This window comes from Aquarana catesbeiana, linkage group LG09 (genome assembly GCF_042186555.1).
Source record: "Aquarana catesbeiana isolate 2022-GZ linkage group LG09, ASM4218655v1, whole genome shotgun sequence".
Classification (NCBI taxonomy): domain Eukaryota; kingdom Metazoa; phylum Chordata; class Amphibia; order Anura; family Ranidae; genus Aquarana; species Aquarana catesbeiana.
Window position 1 is genome coordinate 119853402 of NC_133332.1, and position 24293 is coordinate 119877694.

The window sequence follows — 24293 nt, forward strand, 5'->3', positions numbered from 1 at the left end:
GTATGCACAGCGGGAAGCCTGCGGAGACGCTACGTCATTGAGATTACTCTGACACTCGTTTATTTGAACTACTTGTAAGTGCATCTTTTTATTCATTACATATTATTGATTGGAACGATTACACTATGGGAGCCTTTCTTGCTTTTATTTCCGGAGCCATACAGCCTCAGCCACAGACCCAGATGCTGGTATAGGTTATTGGGAAACCTGTAATCTCCCATATGCCTGGATAGACCTTTGTTGGTCTTTTGAGTCGGTAAGGAGCCTCATATCCACTTGGGTGTATTCACTTTTTGGGAGATTGGATTTCCTTTAATCACGGATTTTGGATTAGTTCTTCTTTTTTACGTTTATGAACTTTATATATGGAATTTTTTTAATCGCACTATTTGTGATGGGACTTTTTATGTGCTCTTTTTTGTTTTTTTGATACTATTAATTTTAGTATTTCATTATACACATATCCTACAGTGGTCATAAATTTTTATGGTAATCTTTCACGGTATCAATTATGATTTTATGTTTTAAAAATATTTTTTAATAATTTTGGTATTTTCATTTATTGGCTGTCCTTAGCGCTGCATAATATTTATACTATTATCTAGAGGATGTGTCTGACTCTTTTATGCTGGCTGCTTTGGTAATTTGGGTTAGAACCTTGTTTTTTATTTAATGTGTTTTTAGTTTGTAAAGGTTAATCCCTTATAGCTACCAATCAATTATTGGGTTTCTAGCGCAACGTTAACCCTTTTTGGGTTTTTTTAAATAAATAATTATAAAAATAATTTCCCCACGATTCACTATCGCTCAATTCTGCAAGTGTTCCAATTTACTATCGCTGTTTTCTAGCTGGTCTAAAATCACTTTTGACGTAAAGGGACACTTTTTGGTTGCTATGGACAATCTCAAGTTTCCAGGCAGAAAGAACAGTATATATATTATAAAACTGCATGCAGGGCATAGGACAAAGCACTAGGGACAAAAGGGATGTGAAATAATTTCATACAGTAATGTAATCTGTAAGATTACAGTGTAATGTATGTGTTATGATTTTCCACTTCTTTGAATTTGCCGCCAGGCTCCGCCTCTGTGCATCGCGACACTCGCAGGGAACGGAGCGCGGCACAGAGAGGATTCAGGTGGAGGACAGAGCCCACAGACACTGCAGGATCCTGGGGACAAGGTAAGTACACCGCAACAGGATCCTGCAATGCAATCCTGAGTGTGGCTCGGGGTTACCGCTAATGGTGCTGAAATGTAACCCCAAGCCACACTCAGGAAAACCGCCAGGGAGGTTAAAGTAGATTAAAAAAAAAGATAAATATCAATTTATTATCTCTCGATCCATCCATCTATCAAATATTGGCATTTCCTCTTTTTTTAAATGACCATTAAAACAAGAAGTAGATTTTGGTACAGGGAAAAAAAAACAGCTGCAGCATCATTTAATGTTTCAAAAAGGAAAAAGACATCTTTTACAGCATCGTAGCAATAAGTTACAGTGCATTGCTAGTACACAATACAGTCCTCTTCAATAACTGTACAAAGAAAGTCCCCATTTTTTATTTTATAAAGTCTGGAAGATCAATATAAATACTGCTCCAGAAAAAAAAAAAAAAAAAAAAAAAGGTGTTTACATCCTGGACTCCAATGGTATTACAATGTTCTCTTCTATAGTCATCTGTAAAAACCTTTTGTTAACGTTGCAGCGACTCTAACTTTCGTAGCTTCAGTGGCGCATTAGATGTAAAAGCAGCTTGGTTTTGTTGGCAATCCTCTGTGTCTGGGGACTGGAACATTACCCGTCCTCTGTGGTTGAAGACATAAAATGAGGGATGGTTCCTTAAAGTATCAAATGTCCTTTGAAGAGGAATAAAAAAAAAATATATATTACTGTATGCAGATATTTGCTGAGCTTGCACATTCTTTTTATGGACATACCATACAACTTATACAAATAAGAAAGACGTGCTGCTACAGCAGCCAGACCTCAATAACTGAAACAGGTAAATTAAGTGTAGCCAACTGACCAATTGCTAAGCACCCACCATATGACCAAATGATGCTGAAACAAGTTTGAACACAAAATGTCAAATCGGACAATCCATTCAATTTGTATCCCATCAGGGAGGTCTTTAAATTTACTTTGTAGAGATCATAACATGCCTTGTAGTGCAGAGACCATAACATGCCTAGTTTTAGCACTGTCTATACTGCTTTATTGTGAACAGATTTTAAAATTTTCATTTTCCAACTTTTATTCTAAAGTGGAGACTTGAATCTGATATTGTGCTTATTAATATGCAATGCAGAAAGCTCTTACTTTAAAGTGGTTCTAAAAGCTTGAGGTTTTCTACCTTTATGCATTCTTTGCATGAAGGTAAAATACATTCTCTGTGCAGCAGCCCCCCCCCCCCCAAATACTTACCCGAGTCCCACTGCAATCGGCTCTCCGTGGACTCTCCCTCCTCACTGGCTGAGACAGCAGGGGGAGCCATTGGCTCCTGCTGCCGTCAATCACAGCCGGTGAGCCAATAAGGAGAGGGGACAGGGCTGAGCTGTGGCTCTGTGTGTAAATGGACACACAGAGCTGTGACTCAGGAGCAAGACAACCTGGGTGCCCCCATTGTAAGCTGCTTAATATGGGAGCACTGAGCAGGAGGGAGGAGCCAGGAGTACTGGCGAGGGACCCAAGAAGAAGAAGATCACGGCTGCTCCTTCTGTGGCTTGCACTGCAAAATACCCTAGTGCTTTCAGGTATGGAGGAACATATGACCTCCTCCCATGATGCAGTGCTCAATCACAAGTATTGTCACTTGATGAAGAGGGTAGTATTACCAAACCCCTCCCCCCAAATTAACACCAGGTATTTTGATGGCAGATTTAATCGAGGAAGCAGCAGTGGGAAGCTCTCGATTATAAAGTGGTAGGGGGTGGGGTTTGCACAGACATCCTGAATGAGCAAGAGGCAATGGGATTTAAACACTTAGACCCCTTTCACACTGGGGCGGTTTGCAGGCGGTATTGCGCTAAAAATACCGCCTGCAAACCTCCCCTAAACAGCCTCCGCTGTTTGTTCAGTGTGAAAGCCCGAGGGCTTTCACACTGAAGCGGTGCGCTGGCAGGACGGTGAAAAAAGTCCTGCAAACCGCTTCTTTGGAGCGGTGTATTCACCGCTCCTAAACCGCTCCTGCCCATTGAAATCAATGGGACAGCGCGGCTATAGCGCAGCTATAGCCGCGCTGTACGAGTGATTTTAACCCTTTCGGCCGCCAGCGGGGGTTAAAACCGCACCGCTAGCAGCCGAATACAGCTGCAAGAACGACGGTACAGTAGCGCTAAAAATAGCGCTGTTGTACCGCCGATGCCCCCACTGCCCCAGTGTGAAAGGGGCCTTAGTCATTCAGAAGTGTGGAGAAACTAAGAGCTTACTTGTTCTGGAAAGGCTGCTCATGCTCCTCCATTGGTAACCCAGAAAGATCAAAGCATAAAAAATACAACAAAAAGTACCAAACCAAATAGGAGTTCAAATTGCTCTAACCTCTTCACGCCGGCGCCTCCCAGCCCGAGCTTTATGATGCCGGAAGATCACATGACTGTCATGATCAGCGATCGTGAGCTTTCGGTTAGACGCCGGTAACTGCCGGGAGTGCACATGCTCTCGGCACAGCTGCATTGACAGCAATTCATGCAAATATGCGGCCTCTCTGCGCCAAGGACTAGGCGCCGATAGGCCGCATATCTGCGTGCGGCCGGCACCAAGGGGTTAAAAGAAAAGTATGGGAATCAGAAAAACCCAAAAAATTACGCTAACCTAGATGACTGTGGCACTGATTCCAGCTGCAGTTGTCCCCTGCTGCCTCTAAGGCGGAGAACTGAGTGATCAAACGCCACCAGTTGCTCAGCTCTCAGTCCTCAGCCCCTCCAGATCTCACTGGAGTGCCAGGCTGTGGAGGAGGCGGGAGTGGCCGGCTCAGCAGTTCCTTAAGAGGCTGAGTCAGTTGCTGGTCCAGGCTTCTGGGTGGATCCCGATACGCTGAAGCCTTCCGTCGGCTGAAAAAAGGCCACAGGAGTGCAGACTGAACTGCACTCCTGTGACCCACAGGGAAAGTATAGCCAAAAAAGGTTTGACCACACATCTCTTAATTATTCATCATATTATCACAGGGTCATTTGCTGTCTCAACTTTTACTGACATATGCTGCACAATTGTTCTCTTCTTTTACCAGCAAACTATTTGATTTTACTGAGCCCTGAAATACATCGGCTGTTTTATGTGATCATGAACTGTTTTATCAATCATGGCACGCATGTTGTACGATTTATGCTTTTAATTCACAAAACTAACACAACAGGATAGGTGTACTTAATTTCATATGATCAAGTTATTTTCAGCTCAGTTCAGTGAGATTTAAAAATGAAAGTCACGTGGCTTTATTAGCTAGCCAATATACTTGTGTTACAGTATCTAAACCCAAAACCAAAAATGTAATACAGTGTATATTGCAGCTCACTAGTCCTTGGTATGGTGCCTGATTAGTTTTCTTTTTTCAAGCTTTTGCTTTATTTTCACCTGGCAATGTTGCAAGAAACACACTTCCTGTCCTTGTATGGATAGGTCACTCCTGCTTGTATCTATAGAGGAAGCCATGGTTGTCAGCCCAGGTTACTCTCCTGACTACAAACATGTCCGTATCTAATCATCTCTATTACACGGGGGACAAGGCAATTGTAGATTTAATAAGAGAATTAGGAAAGAAGATATTCTTCCGCTCACTGGAAGTGGAAAATCTCTGACATAATCAACAGGCGTTTGCTGAAAATGTTCTTAAAACAATAAAATAATGCAGCTGCCACATCTAAGGTCTATAATTGCAGTATATTGCATCATTGTAATTGGTTTAGTTATCCTTTAAAGCTTTGTGAATTGAACCCAATGTCTTACGTAGTTATCTTTTAACTGGAGCTGCAGGCCTAGCAGATACTTGCACAAAGTGTGCAAAATCTTTTCCAAACAATGAGCTGTATGATTATTTTTTTTCCATCAACCGATCTAATTAATACAATAAAAACGTCATACTTATTCTTTAATTCTGAAGTGGCATCCATGTCTTTAAACTCTCCCGCAATATGAACTATGCCGTAGCAGGCCACTACAAATGCCAACAAGGTTTGTAGAACTATCTGCAAGCAAGAGAAAGAATGCGTTAGAGGGCAACATGGAATAGATCACTGAAAACAAAACACTCCTATGCGCAAATGAGTACCAGATGGACTAGATCTCGTGATGGATAATGTCTCTGACCTTGCTGCCCTAAAGGATAGGGGTATCCTAACAGTCAAAGGGAAAAGAAAGAAAACAAGGGCACACTGACCTTGTGCATTATCCTTAGATAAATATTTTATATGAAAGTAAAATGGAAAACTACTCACAAACGTGTAAACGAAACCTCATAATACAAGTAGTCTCCAGATAATTTCAATTGTTTGAGGTGGTAACAGACTCCCGATCGTAGCAGAGGAGATTATTATTATACAGGATTTATATAGTGGCAACAGTTTACGTAGTGCTTTACAACTTGAGGGTAGACAGTACAAATACAATACACTTTAATACAGTAGGAATCAGAGGGCCCTGCTCCTTAGAGCTTACAATCTAAGAGATTACAGGAGTCAATGCCAGCTGACGCGTTTTCGAAGGATGACCTTCTTCCTCAGAGCCACAGGCTCTGAAGAAGGTCATCCTTCTAAACGCGTCAACACACCTTGAGGACAGGGCAAGAAAGGTCTTGGAGATAATGTTTTAAAGGAGCTGGTCGTGGAGCTTGGATCTTATGAAGAAACAGCCTTGATACTGCAGTGATCATCTGTCCAGGACATACCCACGGAGGAGGAAAAATAACACACCGGTGTTATACTTCTGTTGATGCACTACTAGACCCATTGGGGGTCTATCTTTAAAGTGAGAGGCTAGCACACACAGGGTGTGGATTGGAGAAGGATATCTACAAGTTATTATTATATACCTGCAATTGGACTCTATTTCCTTTCCTTCTCCCTTTTGTTTCACTTTTTTGCACATTTGTTTATTTCCAAAAGGGACTATTGCACAGTATCTTTAGATACACTTTGGATTACTTATCTTTATATTGACTTTTTGATTATTTTTCTGATGTCATTGTATTGCACTATTTTGCACATTGGGAAGTGAAACATTATCAGCACTTTATGCCTAAGGATTGGTTTAGATAATCCTATGAACATTATTAGCACTTTACCATCAGCACTTTATATTTAAGGATTTGTTTTTAAGTTATTTAGCACTGCTTCACTACAGTTTACATTTATTTATTGGTGCTGGCAACATTATAGAAGTTCAGCAGCTTTATATGTTTTCTCTTGCATAAGCACTTTATTACTCTCATCACTTACACTTCCTAGTAGTGCATTAGTGCTTTATTTTTATATAGTTTGTTTGCTTGTGACCCCTCCCCCACCCATTTGCAGAATCAAAGGGCATTATCTCCTATGCTATACTAAACTAGTAGCTGCTGTTGTCTTTGTTTTCACTTGTATTGTAATCTAATAGGAAAATCTGGTATAGGAAAATCTGGTACTGTGAATATTTTTCCCTAGAGCAAAAATGCTTCGGATTTACATGAGCCATTGCTCGGGGAGCACATTGCAATGGCTTCTATCTCTAAGTGATTCTTTCTACAAGTGATATGCACTTCAATCTTTGCTTTAAGTTCTGCCTCACCTGATCATTCCTTCTCTGTCTCTTTACAGGTATGTGTCAGCTCAACCACATCTTCCACCGTTAAATGAAATTGGGATTTGCTTGCTGTCTCGGTGTGTGTGTCTTGGTATGTGTCAACTCAACCACATCTTCCACCGTTAAATGAAATTGGGATTTGCTTGCTGTCTCGGTGTGTGTGTCTTGGTATGTGGCCTTCTCTATCTGTTGCCCTGTGTGCACAACCATGACGTTGTTATTTGTTGCTCTGGACTGTCTTACCTAAGTTTTATGTGTTGATCTCATCTTGGCCTCTGGCCCCTTGCTATTCTGACTTTAGAAGCAAAAAGTCCACTTTGATTGTTAGGCATTCTTATAGTCACTCATGATTAATTAATGAACTTCAACCCCACCCTATAACAGTATAAATTTGAGCATCCTTAAGGGGTGAGCACATTGCAATGGCTTCTATCGTTAAGGCTTCTATCTCTAAGTGATTCTTTCTACAAGTGATATGCACTTCAATCTCTGCACTTCAGCGATTGCACGAAGCAAACAAATACAGCAATCTGCACTGGAAAGCACCTAACAGACTGCAGGTGACCCTGTCTCTCTAATAAGCTCTCCTTCCACTCTGTAACATGCACTCTCTACCACTGCTTCTGACACTCCTGTCCTCTCTCCTCAAACTCTCTTACCTTCACCCCCCCTCTCCACCCGCCTGCTTATACATATCACCCTGCCTTCTGTCCTTTCCCTACTACTGCTCCTACCAACTCTTGCTCATTCTACATCCATATACTGATAAAACCTCCAGTACTCTGAGATATGCCCCTTCACATAAATCACATTACCGCCCTCACCCTCCTGCTTCTCCTAATCTCTGGTGACATATCCCCAAACCCTGGGCCACCATCATCTGTCTTTGCCCAATGCTTCCATCCCCCTACACCCTCTGGCAGGAGCCGCAACCCACAGAACTTGGTCTCTATTCCTCTTTCCAAAACCAGCCCCCCCTTTTCCTGTGCCCTGTGGAATGCACGTTCTGTCTGCAACAAACTCACCGCCCTTCACGACCTCTTTATCACAAATTCCTTTAACCTACTTGCCATTACTGAAACCTGGCTTCATGAATCAGATACTATTTCTCCTGCTTCCCTCTCCCATGGGGGCCTTCTCTGGACTCACTCCCCCAGACCAAGTGGACGGAAGGGAGGTGGAGTGGGAATCCTAGCCCCATGCAGCACCTATCAGATACTTCATCCACCTCCCTCTCTGACACTCTCCACTTTTGAGGCACATTGCATTTGTCTATTCTCTCCCATTTCTCTAAGAATTGCTGTCATCTACCGGCCCCCTGGACCAGTATCAGCCTTTGTTGATGACTTCTCTGCCTGGCTACCCTACTTTCTCTCTTCTGAAATCCCCACAATTATTCTTGGGGACTTCAACATCCCTGTTAACACTAACATCACTTCTAAACTTCTCAGTCTAACCTCATCGCTTGACCTGAAGCAATGGATACAGGCTCCTACCCACTCCACCGGCAACACCCTTGACCTTGTCTTCTATCTGTGCACTCCGTGCAACCTTTCCAACAATCCACTCCCACTCTCTGATCACCACCTTATTAGTTTTGCTCTCTCCCTGTCTTCCACCTCTTCTCCCTCCAACCGCCTAACAGTTACACGTAGAAACCTTCGCCACCTCAACCCTACTCTTCTCTACTCTGCTACTGATCACCTCTATGACAAAATCTCACCTCTGTCCTGCCCCAACCTAGCTACTTTCATCTACAACAGCTCACTGTCTTCCTCCCTAGACAAGCTTGCCCCCCTCACTACACGCAGAATTAGGCCCCGACTGCTACAACCCTGGCAAACAGATGACACCAGAAGTCTCAGAAAACGTACCCGCGCTCTTGAGCGCCTGTGGCATAAGACTAAGACCCAGGAAGACTTCACACAATATAAATCTGCCCTCCTAAAATACTACTCCTGCCTTCACACTGCCAAACAGACCTACTTTATCACACTCATTAACACCTTCTCATCCAGTCCACGTCAAGTCTTCTCTACCTTCAAACACTCTACTCTGTCCTCCACTGCCTCCACCCACCAACTCACTCACTGCCCAGGAGATTGCCAATCAATTCAAAACTAAGATTGATACAATTCATGAGGAGATCACCAATGCGCAAAAACCTCCCCCATGCAACACCCCATGTCCACAGACACAATCATTATTTCCCTCATTCAACCCTGCTACTATTACTGAGGTTGCTAAACTTTTATCTAGCACTCATCTAACCACTTGCCCCCTGTATCCTGTTCCCTCGCAAATGCTACGCTCACCCCCCTGACTCGATTCTACACTCTCTAACTCACATTTTCAACCTCTCCCTCTCTTGTGGCATCTTCCCAAACTCTCTAAAACATGCGCTAGTCACCCCCATACTAAAAAAGCCCTCACTGGATCCCACCAATCTCAACAACTTACGTCCCATCTCCTTACTCTCCTTCTCCTCCAAACTTCTTGAAAGACTGGTCTACAACCAACTAAGCGACCATCTGACCATGAATAAACTTCTTGATCCCCTTCAGTCCGGTTTTCGCCCTCAACAATCCACGGAAACTGCTCTCCTTAAACTCTCAAATGACCTACTAATGGCTAAAGCCAATGGACACTATTCTGTACTACTTCTCCTGGATCTCTCTGCTGCCTTTGACACAGTGGACCACCCCCTCCTCCTCAAAAAACTCCACTCCTTTGGTCTCCGTGACTGTACTCTTCGCCGGTTCTCATCCTACCTATCCCACCGCTCCTTCAGTGTCACTTACAACTCTACTTCCTCCTCTCCTCTTCCTTTTTCCGTTGGGGTCCCCCAAGGTTCTGTTCTTGGACCTCTCCTTTTCTCAATCTACACCACCTCCTTGGGTCAGTTGATTGCCTCCCACGGCTTTAAATATCATCTCTACGCTGATGACACCCAAATCTATCTCTCCACCCCCCAGCTCTCTCCATCTGTCTCCTCACGCATTACCAACTTACTAGCAGACATATCAGCCTGGATGTCACATCACTTCCTCAAACTCAACCTATCCAAAACCGAGCTCATGATATTTCCTCCCTCAGGTGCCACTTCCCCCGATTTCCCTGTCAATATCAACGGCTCAACTATCAACCCATCTCCCCACGCCAAGGTCCTAGGTGTAATCCTGGACTCTGAACTAACCTTTCCAACCCACATTCTATCACTATCCAAAGCTTGCCACCTCAATCTCCGCAACATCTCCAAGATACGCCCCGTCCTAACCAATGTCACCACAAAGCTTCTAATCCACTCCCTGGTCATCTCCCGCCTCGACTACTGCAACTCCCTCCTCATTGGTTTACCTCTAAATAGGCTATCCCCACTTCAGTCCGTCATGAACGCTGCTGCCAGGCTCATCCACCTCACAAACCGCTCAGCGTCTGCTACACCCCTCTGCCAATCCCTCCATTGGCTGCCACTCAGTCACCGAATTAAATTCAAGATACCAAATATAACGTACAAAGCCATCCACCACCTGGCCCCCAGCTACATCTCAAACCTAGACACAAAATACCAACCTAATCGTTCTCTTTGCTCTTCCCAAGACCTTCTGCTCTCAAACTCCCTTGTCACCTCATCCCATGCTCGCCTTCAGGACTTCTCCAGAGCCTCCCCCATCCTCTGGAATGCTCTACCCCAATCCGTCCGATTTTCTCCTACTTTATCCACTTTCAGACGATCCCTGAAAACTCATCTCTTCAGAGAAGCCTTTCTGGCCCCCACCTAACAACTGTACATTTATCTTCTCAATCAGCACATCACCCACAGTTATTACCTCTTGTATCTCTTGACCTTCCCTCTTAAATTGTAAGCTCTAAAGAGCAGGGCCCTCTGATTCCTACTGTATCAAAGTGTATTGTGTTTGTACTGTCTACCCTCAAGTTGTAAAGCGCTACGTAAACTGTTGGCGCTATATAAATACTGTATAATAATAATTTCCATACACAGATTCCTTTATTCAACTGATTGAAGAAATCTGACTGTTCCATTTTGTTTGGATTCTTATGAAGTCAGCCCACTATGTAACAAACAGTGTGTTAAAGATGCATATATTTTGCCATAAAATTACACTATACATTCCAGACGTTTTCATAAAATTATATTTCTTTAGGTTTCTAGTGAGCCAAACTCAGTTTCTGTTTCATGAAGGCAGAGCGCTGCTGAGAAACATGCCTCTGGGTTCTCCTGCATCTTACTGTACTCGTAAACCATACTTCTGGGGATTTATTAAAACTGAAGCACCTTTGCATAGCAACCAATCAGCTTCTATCTTTCATTTTCAAAATGTAACTGATCAAGCTGAAGATAAAAGCCAACTGGCTGCTTTGGTAAGCACAGCTGTTACAGGTTCTGTCTCTCTGTTTTTGATAAAGTTCCCACAATGGATTCTGTCTAAAATGGTCTCTAAACCAAGTGCCACTGCAGCCCCCTGGCCTTTTAAGAGGATCTGAATGTCCAGAGGCCAGCTTCCTGATTAAGCGATTGTTGTTATTGGCTCTCACATGATTGGAGGATGAAGAATGTGTGGGAGCATGCAGCAAGCGCACTCAGTACAGAAAAGCCATTTCTCATGGAAGCATGTGCGCAGCGACTTGGATTTAAGGCCCATCTTCTGAGATGATAGGATAGATACTTTTTTTTTTTTTTTTTTCATTCATTGACCGAGCGGGAACAGGCTAATATGTGTAATGTGTATACACATAGGACTGTTCCAAGGACATTTGATTCTAAGTGGCAATAAGGGCAAAGACTAAAGTGAATGAGTATTCTTTGTATGGAGAATAGTCCTCAAATTTGCCTGGGCCAAACCTAAAGGACATACTTGGCATTGAAGTTTGTTCTAGCAAATTATTTTTCATTTTGCACTATATACTTGCCAAGCACCCTGTACCACAATCTAAAAATATGAACTGAGCCATGATATTCTACAATGTAATGGGGGGGTGACCCAGTGACCCAAACACTATCTGCAGAATATGGATGTTATACCTATAAAAACAGAGAATTTGAGGCTTTTCTACATCTGCTTTTCCACTGCAAATAAGAACATAATATTTCACATGTGGCTCATTCATTCAAAGAAACCTGTCAGAAGCCACAACTGACCTCTTTTTGAAAACATATTCTTGCTTATTAAAAGTAGATGAGAACCTTCACATAAACCCAGTGAAGTAAACAGCCTCAGATGATACAGAGAGATGATGGACACTGGCACACCCTAGACAGGAAGTTTTACTCCCTATATAACCCCTCCTCTTCCGGGTGTACCTCAGTTTTTTCACCAGTGTCTTAGGTGTTGGTCACAAGTAAAGATGTGCTGTGCTGAGCTTCGCTGGAGTAATCCTTGCTGGGGCAAGCCATGCAGCCGGATCCATTCAAAGTGTCTTTTAGGCCAAATTGAATGGTAACCGGGCCTTGTGTTGGAAGAAACAAGGTTTAGCCTGTAACGCTTCTCTTTTTAAAGCTGGACCCCCGGGATCCAATGCTTTGGTTTTTTCAGCCATATAGCTTTCTGGCGGAGTGCTATATGGGTCCAAGGGTGTGGAACCTCCAATAAAAAGGGGCCCTGGTCCTTGAAGGTTTTCTAACGGAGCCCACCGTTAGGGGTGAAGACTGGGTCTGTTTGGTTTACCACAGAACCCTGCGGCAAGTTAAGGTAAGTGGATGTCTAAAGAATTTAAGTTCTTATGGGTTTTCTCCTTTAAGTAAACGTTGTCATGCCTAAAGTCACCTCTGGGGGCTGTCAAGAGCACGTACCTGTTCCATGCTTGTCAGATCTCGTTTGTGTCAGCAGAAGCTACAGGCTTCCTCCAGTCCCAAGCCTCTGGTAAGATTTTGGGTTTTTTTTTCTTCAGAATACATCCCCCCACCAGGGCTCCCCTCTCCAGGAAGCAGAGAGCCTGGAACAGCGGCAGTATGCCGCTCCGCTCCTCCTGTCCTCCCCCCAGATTCGGCTCTCCACCCTGCCCCCCCCCACGCCGATCCGGTCGATCGGAGGCCACTTGAGCGGGAAAACAATCTCTTTTAAAAAGAGTGGGGGCGTGGCTTAGTGTTGGCGTGCTTCAGCGTCCACACGCAGGACTGTGTAGGCAGTGTACAGCAGTTGCAGGCTGCATTTGCCTATCGGAGGGACACAGAGCCGACAGGGGCATGCGAGTGTGGCAACACAGGCATTCCCCAGGCATTTACTTTGCATCAGGCTGAGCGTTAATAGCAGCGGCGACTATTTGCTCAGCAGTGGGTGCATTTTTTCTGTCAGTACCTCTGTATTTGTGTTTGGCACTATGGTTGGCAGAAGGGGAGGTGCAAGGACCCCAAAAAAGAATCCAAAGGCGTTATCCTCAGGCTCTAGGGAGCCCGGTCTTGCTTCTGCAGCACCATCCTCCCCTGAAGGAAGTGGGAAGGCCGGTCAGAGTGGGCCATCGGGTTCGGCAAGTGATGGCACTGTTTCCAACATTTCAGCCCCTGTCTTTATTATGGGGGTTGTTTTCTCCTCAGCTATGATGGGATTGGAAGAAAGGTTAACGGCTTTAATTGCATCTTCCCAGAATGGGAGAAAGTGCGTTAGGCCCCCTTCTACCACCCAGGACCCTCAAATAGAGGAACAGTGGGAAGGAAAAGATGAATCCCCCTCAGGGGATCATGAAAAGGCTGTTGACTCCTCTTCCGAGGGGTCAAGTGGGGATGAACCTGCTTCAGCTTCACAATCTGAGAAATTGCTGGTGCAATCTCTTACTGAAATGATCCGGTCCACATTTAAGCTACCCATAACTGAGTCGACTGAAAAGCCCACTTCTTGTTTGGGTTCACTAATGCCTCCTCAAGCTTTGGGGGCCTTTCCGGTCCATTCATTGCTGGAACAACTTATGTATTCTGAGTGGGATCACCCAGAAAAAAAACTTTTTAGGAGGAAAAAAATGCTTAACACTTTATACTATGGATTAAAATATGTACTAAAAAAAAAATGGGGTATACCAGCAATTGACGCTGCTATATCCTCTGAATAAAAATTTGACTTGTCCGGTTGACAATGCTCAAATGCTTAGGGATCCAACCGATAAAAAGTTGGAATTCCTGTTAAACATTTTTCCTTTGGCAGGTTCAGGCTCAAACTCCAGTGGCGGCAGTTGGGGGGGGTATGTCAATCCTTGAGGGACCAGTTGAGACAGGTTATCCCTAATCAGCAGGCCCAGGATTTAGCTAAATTGCCAGGGGCCTTGTGATCTGCAATTGACACAATGAGAGATTCTATTCTTCAGACCTCTCTCCTTATGCTTGGGTTGGTGCATATGCGTAGAATCCTATGGTTGAAAAGTTGGTCACCGAAGCACCATGCAAAAAGCTCCTGGCTGGTTTTCCTTTCCGCGGTAAAAGGCTGTTTGAGGACGATTTGGACAAATATATCCCAAAAATATCAAGTGGAAAGAGTACCCTTTTGCCAGTTAAGAAAAGGAGTAAACGTCCCTCATTTAAACGGGATCCTTCTCCAGGGCCAGGGGCATCAGCCTCCAGGCAGTCGCGATGGCCTCCATCGTTAGGTTCAAGAGGTAAACCTCGGGGTTAACCGCAGGGACAAAAGAAGTCCTGGGGCAGGAAACCTACAAGACAGAATACTAAAGCCTCTTTATGAAGGGGCGCCCCCACTCGCTCGAGTGGGGGGGGGGAGGCTTCTGCAGTTCTCAAGGGTCTGGCAGGAAGAGTTTCGAGACAAATGGGTGGTCTCCACAAGAGTTCTAGGTTAAAAACTAGAGTTCCGAAAGTTTCCATCTCCTCTTTTGCTCAGAACAAACGTCCCAAAAGATCCAGAGAAAAAGAAGTCTCTCTTTCAATCGTTAGACCGACTTTTGTCTCAAAAAGTGATCATGGTGGTCCCCATGAAAGAGAAGGGGTTGGGGTTTAATTCAAACCTTTTCGCGGTACCAAAAGGGGATGTCAGACCCATTGTAGATCTCAAAGATCTAAACCGATTCCTGAATATCCGCTCTTTTCGCATGGAATCAATCTGATCAGTTGTCTCCATCCTACAAGGAGGAGAACTTCTGTCAGCTGCCTATATTCCCCGCTCACCAGAAGTATCTGCGTTTCAAGGTAGAAAAACTAAATTTTTTTTTTTTTTTTTTTTTTTTTAAGTTTGTAGCTTTGCCTTTCGGTCTAGCTACTACACCTCGGGTGTTTACAAAAGTTTTAGCCCCTCCTCTGGCCAAGTTAAGGGCTCAAGGTATAACAATTGTGGCATACCTAGACGACCTGCTCTTGATAGACCAGTCAGTAGCCCGCTTAGACCAAAGCATGGTCACCACAGTCAACTACCTGGAATACCTTTGGATCCTCAATCTAGAAAAATCTTCTTTAAAACCATTAAGAAGACTAGAGTACTTGGGTCTGATCATAGATACAGCCCAGAAAAGGGTGTTTTTACCCCAGGCAAAAATCAGTTCCATAAAAGAGCTTGTTCAGGTGGTCAGGGCAAAGAAGGAGCCTTCTATTCAGCCTTTGCATGAGGTTGTTGGGAGAGATGGTGGCTTCATTCAAAGCAGTTCCCTATGCTCAGTTTCAGTCAAGACTGCTGCAAAACAGTATCCTATCAACTTGGAACAAGAAGGTCCAAGTGCTAGATTTTCCTATGCGTCTGTCGCCAAAAGTGTGCGACAGAGTCTCAGTTGGTGGAGGATATCCAAGAATCTTGCGAAGGGAAAATCCTTCATGCCAGTTACCTGAAAGGTGGTAAGAACAGATGCCAGCCTTTCAAGTTGGGGAGCAGTCCCGGAAGAAGCAACTGTCCAAGGAAAATGGTCCAGGACCGAAAGGACCTTGCCCATCAACATTCTAGAGATTCAGGCAGCACGTTTAGCCCTAAGGGCCTGGACGTTCAGGTTACGGAATTGTCCGGTAATGATTCAATCCGACAATGCCACAGCAGTGGCTTATATGAATCACCAAGGAGGCACCAGAAGTTATGCAGCCCAGGGAGAGGTAATGGTAAGAGATCGTAAAGATGGCAGTAGGGGACCAATGGACCCTACCACCACGTCCAGACCTGCTCTCGCAGGGACCAATATTCCATCCTACCTTACAAACGCTACATATAACAGTTTGGCTATTGAAACACACATTCTGAAGGATCGTGGGTTTTCAGGTTCAGTGATATCTACCTTGATTAATGCAAGTCATTTATTATAGAGTCTGGAGGGCATATGTTTCCTGGTGTGAATCCAGGGGTTGGCAACCTAGAAAATATGTTATAGGTAGAATTCTTGCCTTTCTACAAATGGGATTAGAAATGAAGCTGGCCCTGAGTACCATCCATCAAAGGTCAGGTCTCGGCCTTATCGGTATTGTTCACTTGCTTCGCATTCTCTGGTCTGTAATTTCATACAGGGGGTAACACGGCTTAATCCGCCGGTTAGGTCACCCTTGAAACCTTGAGACCTGAATCTAGTTTTGTCGGCTTCACAAAAACAGCCTTTTGAACCGATACAGCATACTCCCTTGATGCTTTTGACAAGGAAGTTAGTTTTTCTACTTGCCATATCTTCTGCAAGAAGGGTATCAGAGTTGGCTGCTCTTTCTTGTAAAGAGCCATATTTAATTATTCACAAGGATAAGATGGTATTGCGTCCTCATCCTAACTTTCTACCAAAGGTAGCGTCAGGTTTTCATCTAAACCAGGATATTGTTCTACCTTCATTTTTTCCAGAACCCTATTCCACGGAAGAAAAGACGCTACATTCTCTTGATGTAGTGAGAGCAGTCAAAGTCTACTTGAAGGCGACTGCTCAAATTCGGAAAACGGATGTTTTGTGTTGCCTGAAGGTCCTAGAAAAGGACAGGCAGCATCGAAATCCACTATCACTTGCCGAATCCACTAAGTGGATTCGGCAAGTGATTGTTCAGGCTTATGGTTTGAAGGGTAAAATTCCACCTTTTCAAATCAAAGCGCACTCCACCAGGGCTGTTAGTTGCTTCGTGGGCAGTGCATCACCAAGCCTCCATGGCTCAAATCTGCAAGGCCGCAACTTGGTCTTCAGTCCATACATTCACCAGATTCTATCAGGAGGATGTAAAAAGACAGGAGGAAATCGCCTGCCAGCAGTATATAGGTCCTCAGGTCTGATGACGCCCTACTTTTGTTTGTGTCTCCCTCCCCTCAGATAGCATTGCTCTGGGACATCCCATATAGTTACTACTATGGCTCTGTGTCTCATGATGTACAATAAAGAAAATAGGATTTTTATATTGGCTTACCTGTAAAATCCTTTTCTTGGAGTACATCACGGGACACAGAGGTCCCTCCCCTCTTCTGGTATACACACGTATTGCTTTGCTACAACTCCGGTAAAGGGAGGGGTTATATAGGGAGTAAAACTTCCTGTCTAGGGTGTGCCAGTGTCCATCACCTAAAGGTGGCCTATATAACCCATATATAGTTACTACTATGGCTCTGTGTCCCGTGACACATGGTATTAGAAATTGTTCTTCCTGTTTCAGGAGTGGGAGGGGAGTCTGGGCATACACTGTTTGAGCTGATTGGAGGAAAGGCACACACCCCCACTCCACATAGGCAGAGGAACAAAGAAACTTGCAGAGCTGTATTGTAAATAGACAAGCTCTCTGCTCATCTGTCTCCAAGCTCCCTCCCCACACAAATTTCAATCTGCTTTTATCTCCCGTGTCGGAGAGCTTTTCAGAAGTTATGCGGATAACAGAGGAATGCAGCAGCAGAAAGACAGGGGACTTAGAGCTTTGTAGAGAAATAAGTAAACACTACAGATATATCTTCCCAGGTCAGATTTCATGAATGGGGTTTACATCCACTAACTTTTGAGTAGTTTAAGAATGAAGGGGTAGCTGAATGCAATTACAAGTATAAGCAAGTGCTGGACAAATCCCAAGAGCCAAGTAGCCAATGCTCCTTAAAAATTAAAGCTTGCGCCTAAATTTAGATTTTTTTTTTCTAGTAGTCTTCAATGTAATAAGCTCTAAATAAAAATCCTGCTGGCTCCTGGATTGGACAGACTGGCTCCTGAACTACATATTTGTTCACTGCTGGATAAAAGAATTGGATGAACTAAATCCTATTTTCAGATCTGCACTTGAATACAAAACTATCATAAATTAACTGAAGCCAGCTTACATCTATTGGTAATGTCTCATCTTCCTTTTCAGTCAACCGCATATAAGAACGATCTGAAAAACAGAGAACGTAATTAAATTAAGAAAAATGCTTAAAATGTATTAAATGCAGCAAATGTATAAAAACAGAAGATTGTAACAGGGTAAAAAGAACTACAGGAATTTTGGACACACACACACACACACACACACAAGCAGAAAGATTGAAGTTAGAGTAAAAACATTTATTAGAGAACTCATGTCAGCAAGAGACCAGATTCATCTATGTTTGTATGAATGTTGTTTTCAAATGCAGTATTATAATATGGTCAAAGAGAAAACCCAATATGTTTTGAAAACCTATTTAAAGCCCAACTCCCAGGTACACAAAAACTATTTTGAATACACAGTATTCCTCAATAACTACAGAAGATATAAATCAATTTTGTGTGCACCAATCATCTTTGTAAACCAAGGTTTTACCATTTAAAAGTAGTAGTGACATCACTGTGCTGTACATAGCCTGTGCAGAGACCAGAGCTGTGAGAGGGACCCAGCAAGTCCACCAAATACAGGCTTGTCTGCAGAAAACTACAGGAGGGAGCAGAGACAAGACCAGTCACCCTGTACAAGGGGAGAGAGAACAGCAGTGACCAGTCTTTCTTACAACAAGCTCCTGCACAGAGGCAAAGTTTCATATTGGATTACTGCACATATCTGGAAGAAATATACAAAGCACACAAATATTCAAGAATACACATGCCTCTTGTATTTAGACAGTATTTGCTTATTCAGAGTCCAGCTTTAATCTGTGCAGGATTGAGGTGGAAGACTGACTATAAGGAAGATGATTGGGCGTAGATGAAATTAAAGGAGAGGGATCAGGGTAAGAGTGGACATGAATGGTAGGGAAGGCGATTGACCAGAGAATGCGCAAACGATGTGAAGGAGAATGATCATACAGAAGAGGAAGGATTATACAAAAGGAGGAGAAGAGGGGGAATTGGTGAACTGGAGGGTGATAATCCAGAGGATTCAAGAAGTATGAATGAAGTGATGAAGAATGATAATACAGGGGAGGAGAGCGGGGAGTGGTTGTAAGGAGAGGGGCATGGATAGAAAGGAAGGAGAATGATCATACAAGGCAGGAAAGGAACATTAAGTTAAGGAAAATGATCATTTATGGGAGGAGAGGGGGCATGGGTGTAAACAAAGGAAATCAATGGTGAGGAGAGGGGCATGGACGGAAAGAATATTGACTATACAGAGGAGGGGGCACAATAGAAATTAAGGAGAACGATCATACAAGGCAGGAGAAGGCATGGATGGAACTGAAGGAGAACAATGATATTGGGAGGAAAGGAGCATGGATAGAAATGGAGAATATTCATACAAGGCAGGAGAAGGACATGAAGTGGATGATTATACAGGGGAGAAGAAAAGCATGAATAAAGTGATGAAGAATGTTCATACAGTGGACAGAGGAATAAATGGAACCGAAAGAAAACAATCAAACAGTGAAGAAAGGGCATTTATGAAAGTGAAAAAAAAATGATCACAAAGCAAACAACAGGCATGGATGAATGCTGCATCTGTCCCCCGCCAGCGCTACAATGTGAACTGAGGGACTAAACACTGCCGATCGCTCAGGTCTTAGCATTCTGTGAGTAGAGAGCTGGGGACTATCAGTATCCGACTCTCTGCTCTGGTCCCCCTGCACTCACTGGAGCATGGAGCTGTGGAGGGGAGGGGAGCGGCTGAGAAGCTGAGCCAGCTGCCAGTCCAGGGTTCTAAGTGGATCTTGACCATATGGTCGGGGTCTTTTCAGAGCCTAGACCAGCTCTGTGAGGTCAGCAGGCTTCAGCTCACTGTAGGCTGAAAACAGGTCACAGGAGTGCAGAACTAACTGCTTTGGCTATAGTACTCCTTTAATCTTGACAGTAGGAATTTATAGCACCACCTATAGGAGTTGGACACTAGGCAGAAAAAGAACTCCGCACCATCTATGGGTATTACAAGAGGTATAAACCTCCTCTCTGCTAAAGGCAGCGCAGTTAGGTCACAAAGGAGTACAAGGGAAAAAAAAAAAAAAAAAAAGGAAGGAGAGGTGGGTGCTATTAGCCTCAGTGAACTCAGAAAAAGATATTACAGTGAGTAAAAAAAAAAAAAATAATCCAGTTTTCTCTTCATTGAAGGACACAGTTCTTAATCTTGACCACAGTTGCATCCCAAAGCATTGCCTCAATGAAGGATGGGAAAGGACCAAAAGTAAAAATAGGCAATCATCCACCAAAAGAGAGAGTAAGGAAAAATATTGCAGCCAAAACAAGCATCCAAGGATGCAAATATATCAACCCTGTAAAGGTATGCACAGACGACTAGGTAGCTGCCATGCAAACCTGAGACGCAGATTCCTAATTGCAGAATGCTCAAAAGGCACTAGAAATCTGGTGGAGTGTGCCATAACAGGGAAGAGATAGCACAACCCTTAAAAGCATACGCCTGAACAATCACCTGCCAAATCCGTAGGGAAATAGGCAGAGCAGGCTGCCAGATCTTTCCTCGGACCTTCCCTGAGCACAAAGAAAGAATCTGACCTCCGGAAGAAGGCCGTAACAGACAAATATACAAGGTGTGGCAATTTAATTTCTGAAATGGCCCGTAAAAAAAAAAAAGAACTGTTTGAGCGAGAACGTTGTCATGGTGGAGAATCCACTTGACAAGCCAGAGTTCCAGTATTTTCCTCCAAACAGATTCCCATAACAATTTCAGAATTTCCAAGTAAAAATTTTGGTTGACCATTGTACCATCCATGTTCTATGAACGCAAAGCAAACTATCCCCTTGTGCCCCCCCCCCCAAAAAAAACACACACACACACACACACACACGCATGAGCGTATGAGGGTTCGCACCCTGTCCAGATTTGGATTCCTTCCTTTGAGATTTTGGCAAGCCTTCATGCCAAGGAGGACTTGTCCACAGGCTTTAGGGCCTTAGGAGACTGGGAAAACTTGGCACCACCTGCAGGGGCCTTGGAGCCCTAGTCCGAAAAGCCAGGGGGAGGACAAAAAAAAATAAAAAACCCTTGTGTGCAAGCAAGAAAGGACTGAACTTACAGCACAGGTCCTTTCCCTTCCTGGCCAGTGGGAGGAAAGTACTCATGTCACCTGTAGATTCTTCAAAAATGCCATTCAAAGTAGCACGAAAACATATCATAATAACCCTGGAAGGGTAAATTTTCCAGGGTATTTTAAGATGTCTGGGCAGCGGATCAACACTTAAATCAAAGCACTCGCTGAAGCACCAATGCCAAAACGGAGAGCTTGAAAAGCAGTGGCTGCAGCTAAGGGTGCATCACATGCGCATTTCAGGCCCTAAATCGACAGGTCTGCCAGTCCCAGGAGTACTGGGAAAACCTGTCCCACATTCAGACCTCGTGTCATCTTGGCCCATTCAGTAAGTGTCAGAGAAAAGAAAGAATGCAGGCATCTGAATATGGACTGTTACAAATTGTAAACCATAATAGTAAAAACTCAATTTTAATTACTCAATGATTTCAAGCAAAATAAAAAGGAGCACACATTCCTCCCACCACCAGGGTACGCTCGCTCGGAAACGTGTTACATACACTACTGTGACATCATCACCACCAGCGCTGGGATCAAGAGAGTGTTCCACCCCTCTTAGCTTTCCTCCTACACACCACCAACTTGCCGGCCAGGACGACTCTTCACGCGGACCAGTGCCACAGATGCATCACCCAACCATACATTTAAGATGTGCCTGTCTTTGAGTAATTCAAAGTGAATTTTTACTATTATGGTTTACAATTTGTAACAGTCCGTACTTAGAGGCACCTGCATTCTTTTCTTACATATCCAGATTGCCTCTGCTAACCTGCCGAAGGCTGGCCCTGACATATTGAGGATCTACCATAGTTTTTGCGCCACATATGTCAGTAAGTGTCTGAGACACCAGCGCGAGCCTGGGGGGGGAATGGCTGGAGCCACATTACTGTGTTAACTGCAGCCCTCTTTTACAGGCATAAACCCCTCGCCAGAGCCTAGGAGCAGGGACATCTATCCCAGAGCCAAAGCGCTCCCAAGGGCAGAAATAGCAGGTCAGCTTACCATCAAGGGAAAGGCTGGAGGTAGATGAGGGAGGGAAGGAAGGAAACTCTGACCACTGAAGGGACTAGCAGGATAAACCCATGGCTTGGAGGGGAGAAGAACCCTGCAGGGAACCTGCATCCCATGCCATGTCCAGGGAGGGAAGTGGGGGCAACTACTTATTGATCCACGGAGGTTGCAGGCAACACTCTAGAGACAGATCTGCCTCACCACAGAAGTGAAGAGGTTGTTGGCCAGGGTAACGTTGTGAAACGGACTGCAGGCACCCGATCAGGTGTGTCCCCACAAGACGTTTAACTTGCTTGCTGCTCCAGTCCAGAATGGGGTTGTCGCAACTGACCCAGCGAGTAGCTAAAGGTCCGAGTGCACTGGTTGGTCAGACTGGGGTGACCACTGGATGTAGATTACCCAGTCCGTCAGTCCTGCCCGGCTGTTGACACAAGATCTCCACAGGAAAAAACTAGGAGGGAACTAAGTCTTTACTCCTAAAACACTACATAGAAATAACTGAGCTGCCTATAGCAGAGAGGTGGTTTATACCAGCTAGGGCCTAGTGTCCTTCTCTGTTAGGTGGCACTATAAAACCCTATGGTCAAAGAAGTGAAGAGTTGTGGCTCAATCAAACTCAGGCTCCTGCAGACTGTCAGTGTAGCTGTCTGCCTGTACCTCATACGGGTAGACAGTTACTGAATGACAGGGAGCATCAATGAACTACCTGGAGTGCCCATTAGGGCCCTGGTAGTTCATTGAGAACTACAAGCCGTCAGCCACACTGGATGACAGTAGCTGTAGTTCACCCATGCACACAACTCTGTGAATGAACGACGCGGCCGCATAGGAGCCCCGCTTGGACGTGGGTTTTTTTGTTTTTTTTTAAGCTGTGACAGCGGATGCGGGGAGAAGTTCCCCGGCCCACTGTCACAACGAGCCCTTAGACCCCTTTCACACTGAGGCAGTTTCCAGGCGTTTTAGCACTAGAAATAACGCCTGTAAAGCTGCCTCCCATGCTGCCTGAACGTGAAAGCCCAAGTGCTTTACCGTTAATGCACAGGCAGCCCCAGTGTGAAAGGGGTCTTAAAGCGGAACTCTACTCCATTCTAATGATGTGACATCGGCAAGCTCCTTCACCGGAGCCACCGACATCTTCAGGATCTTCGGCCACTTTGAATGAACAGAAGTTGCGTCAACCAGAAATTCATTCATCCTGGCAAATGCAGAAATTGTACACATACACCGCTCAGTGTACATCGTCGGGAAGAGCAGGCGGGTATCCAGAGGGTGGCTAAGCAGCAGCTTCCAGGTGTTCATGAGGTGATCCTGCCACCTCCTGAATGCCTGTTTTTTTTTTTGGCAGGAATGCGCCCAGTGTTTTGACCCGCAGGTGCGGTGTGGGTTAATTGACTAAAATGGGTGAGTTTGACAGACAGTGCCACCCGTCAGCTCCATATGCCACATTACATTTGTGCAAAGCATCGCATGTGTACAGCCCCCTTCTGCTGTATGGTAGATCTTCGGTAGGTGGTCTTGGGGCATGGGCCTAAAAATGTGGCTTAACCGTCTGTTTTTATCACCCCCCTGAAAGAGGCAGAAGAGAAGTACATCTCTTCTGTAACACATATCCTGCCAAGCCCTACATTGTGTGTGTGGGGGGGGATGGTAAAGCCCCCTTTAATAACTCCCTCATTAGCACACCTGGCATGTGTGCCAAATAACGGTTCAGACTTCTACCCAGGCCTGATGGTGACCAGTTCTCTTTATATAAAATCACATTTCCCCAGTCTGCTATAAATCATAAATCCAACAAAGTACAATAGCTTTGTTTCCTTCTCATTGCTGCGTTGGGGTTCCTCGGTCGCCCTCACCCCCCTTCTTCCCCGGCCTGACAGGCCGAACACACTGCAGCTGCCTTCCACACACAACCCTGAGCGCCTTTCCTGCACCGGGTGCCCACATCCCGACTTACGCTGAGCTGCTGAGAAGGCCGCATGTGCCAAGGCAAAGAGTCCGACCCCCACCAGCCCTTTCCAGATCGAGGACGCCATTTCACTCCCCGATAATACAAACAGCCGGCGGTCGCTGTCCGCGACGTCACACACCCCGGGCGACGTTTGATTACGACAGACGTATTGCCCGGCCGTTCTCCCGCATGCGTGCGGGCGCCATGTTGTGGTTGTCAGGATTCATTCTGAGGGTTCTTTGTTAGCAGTGGCTGCGAGATA

General features: G+C 44.7%; 1 protein-coding gene across 1 annotated transcript; it reads right to left on the bottom strand.

Annotated features, from left to right (window-relative positions):
* Window positions 1–1418: 1418 nt before the first annotated feature.
* MMGT1 (membrane magnesium transporter 1) lies at window positions 1419–24293 on the bottom strand. Its single transcript, XM_073599202.1, has 4 exons — window positions 24038–24293; window positions 17965–18017; window positions 5081–5184; window positions 1419–1860 (listed from the first exon to the last, which is right to left on the bottom strand). The coding sequence occupies exons 1-4, from the start codon at window positions 24114–24116 to the stop codon at window positions 1698–1700; spliced, it is 399 nt and encodes a 132-aa protein (XP_073455303.1). The 5' UTR covers window positions 24117–24293; the 3' UTR covers window positions 1419–1697.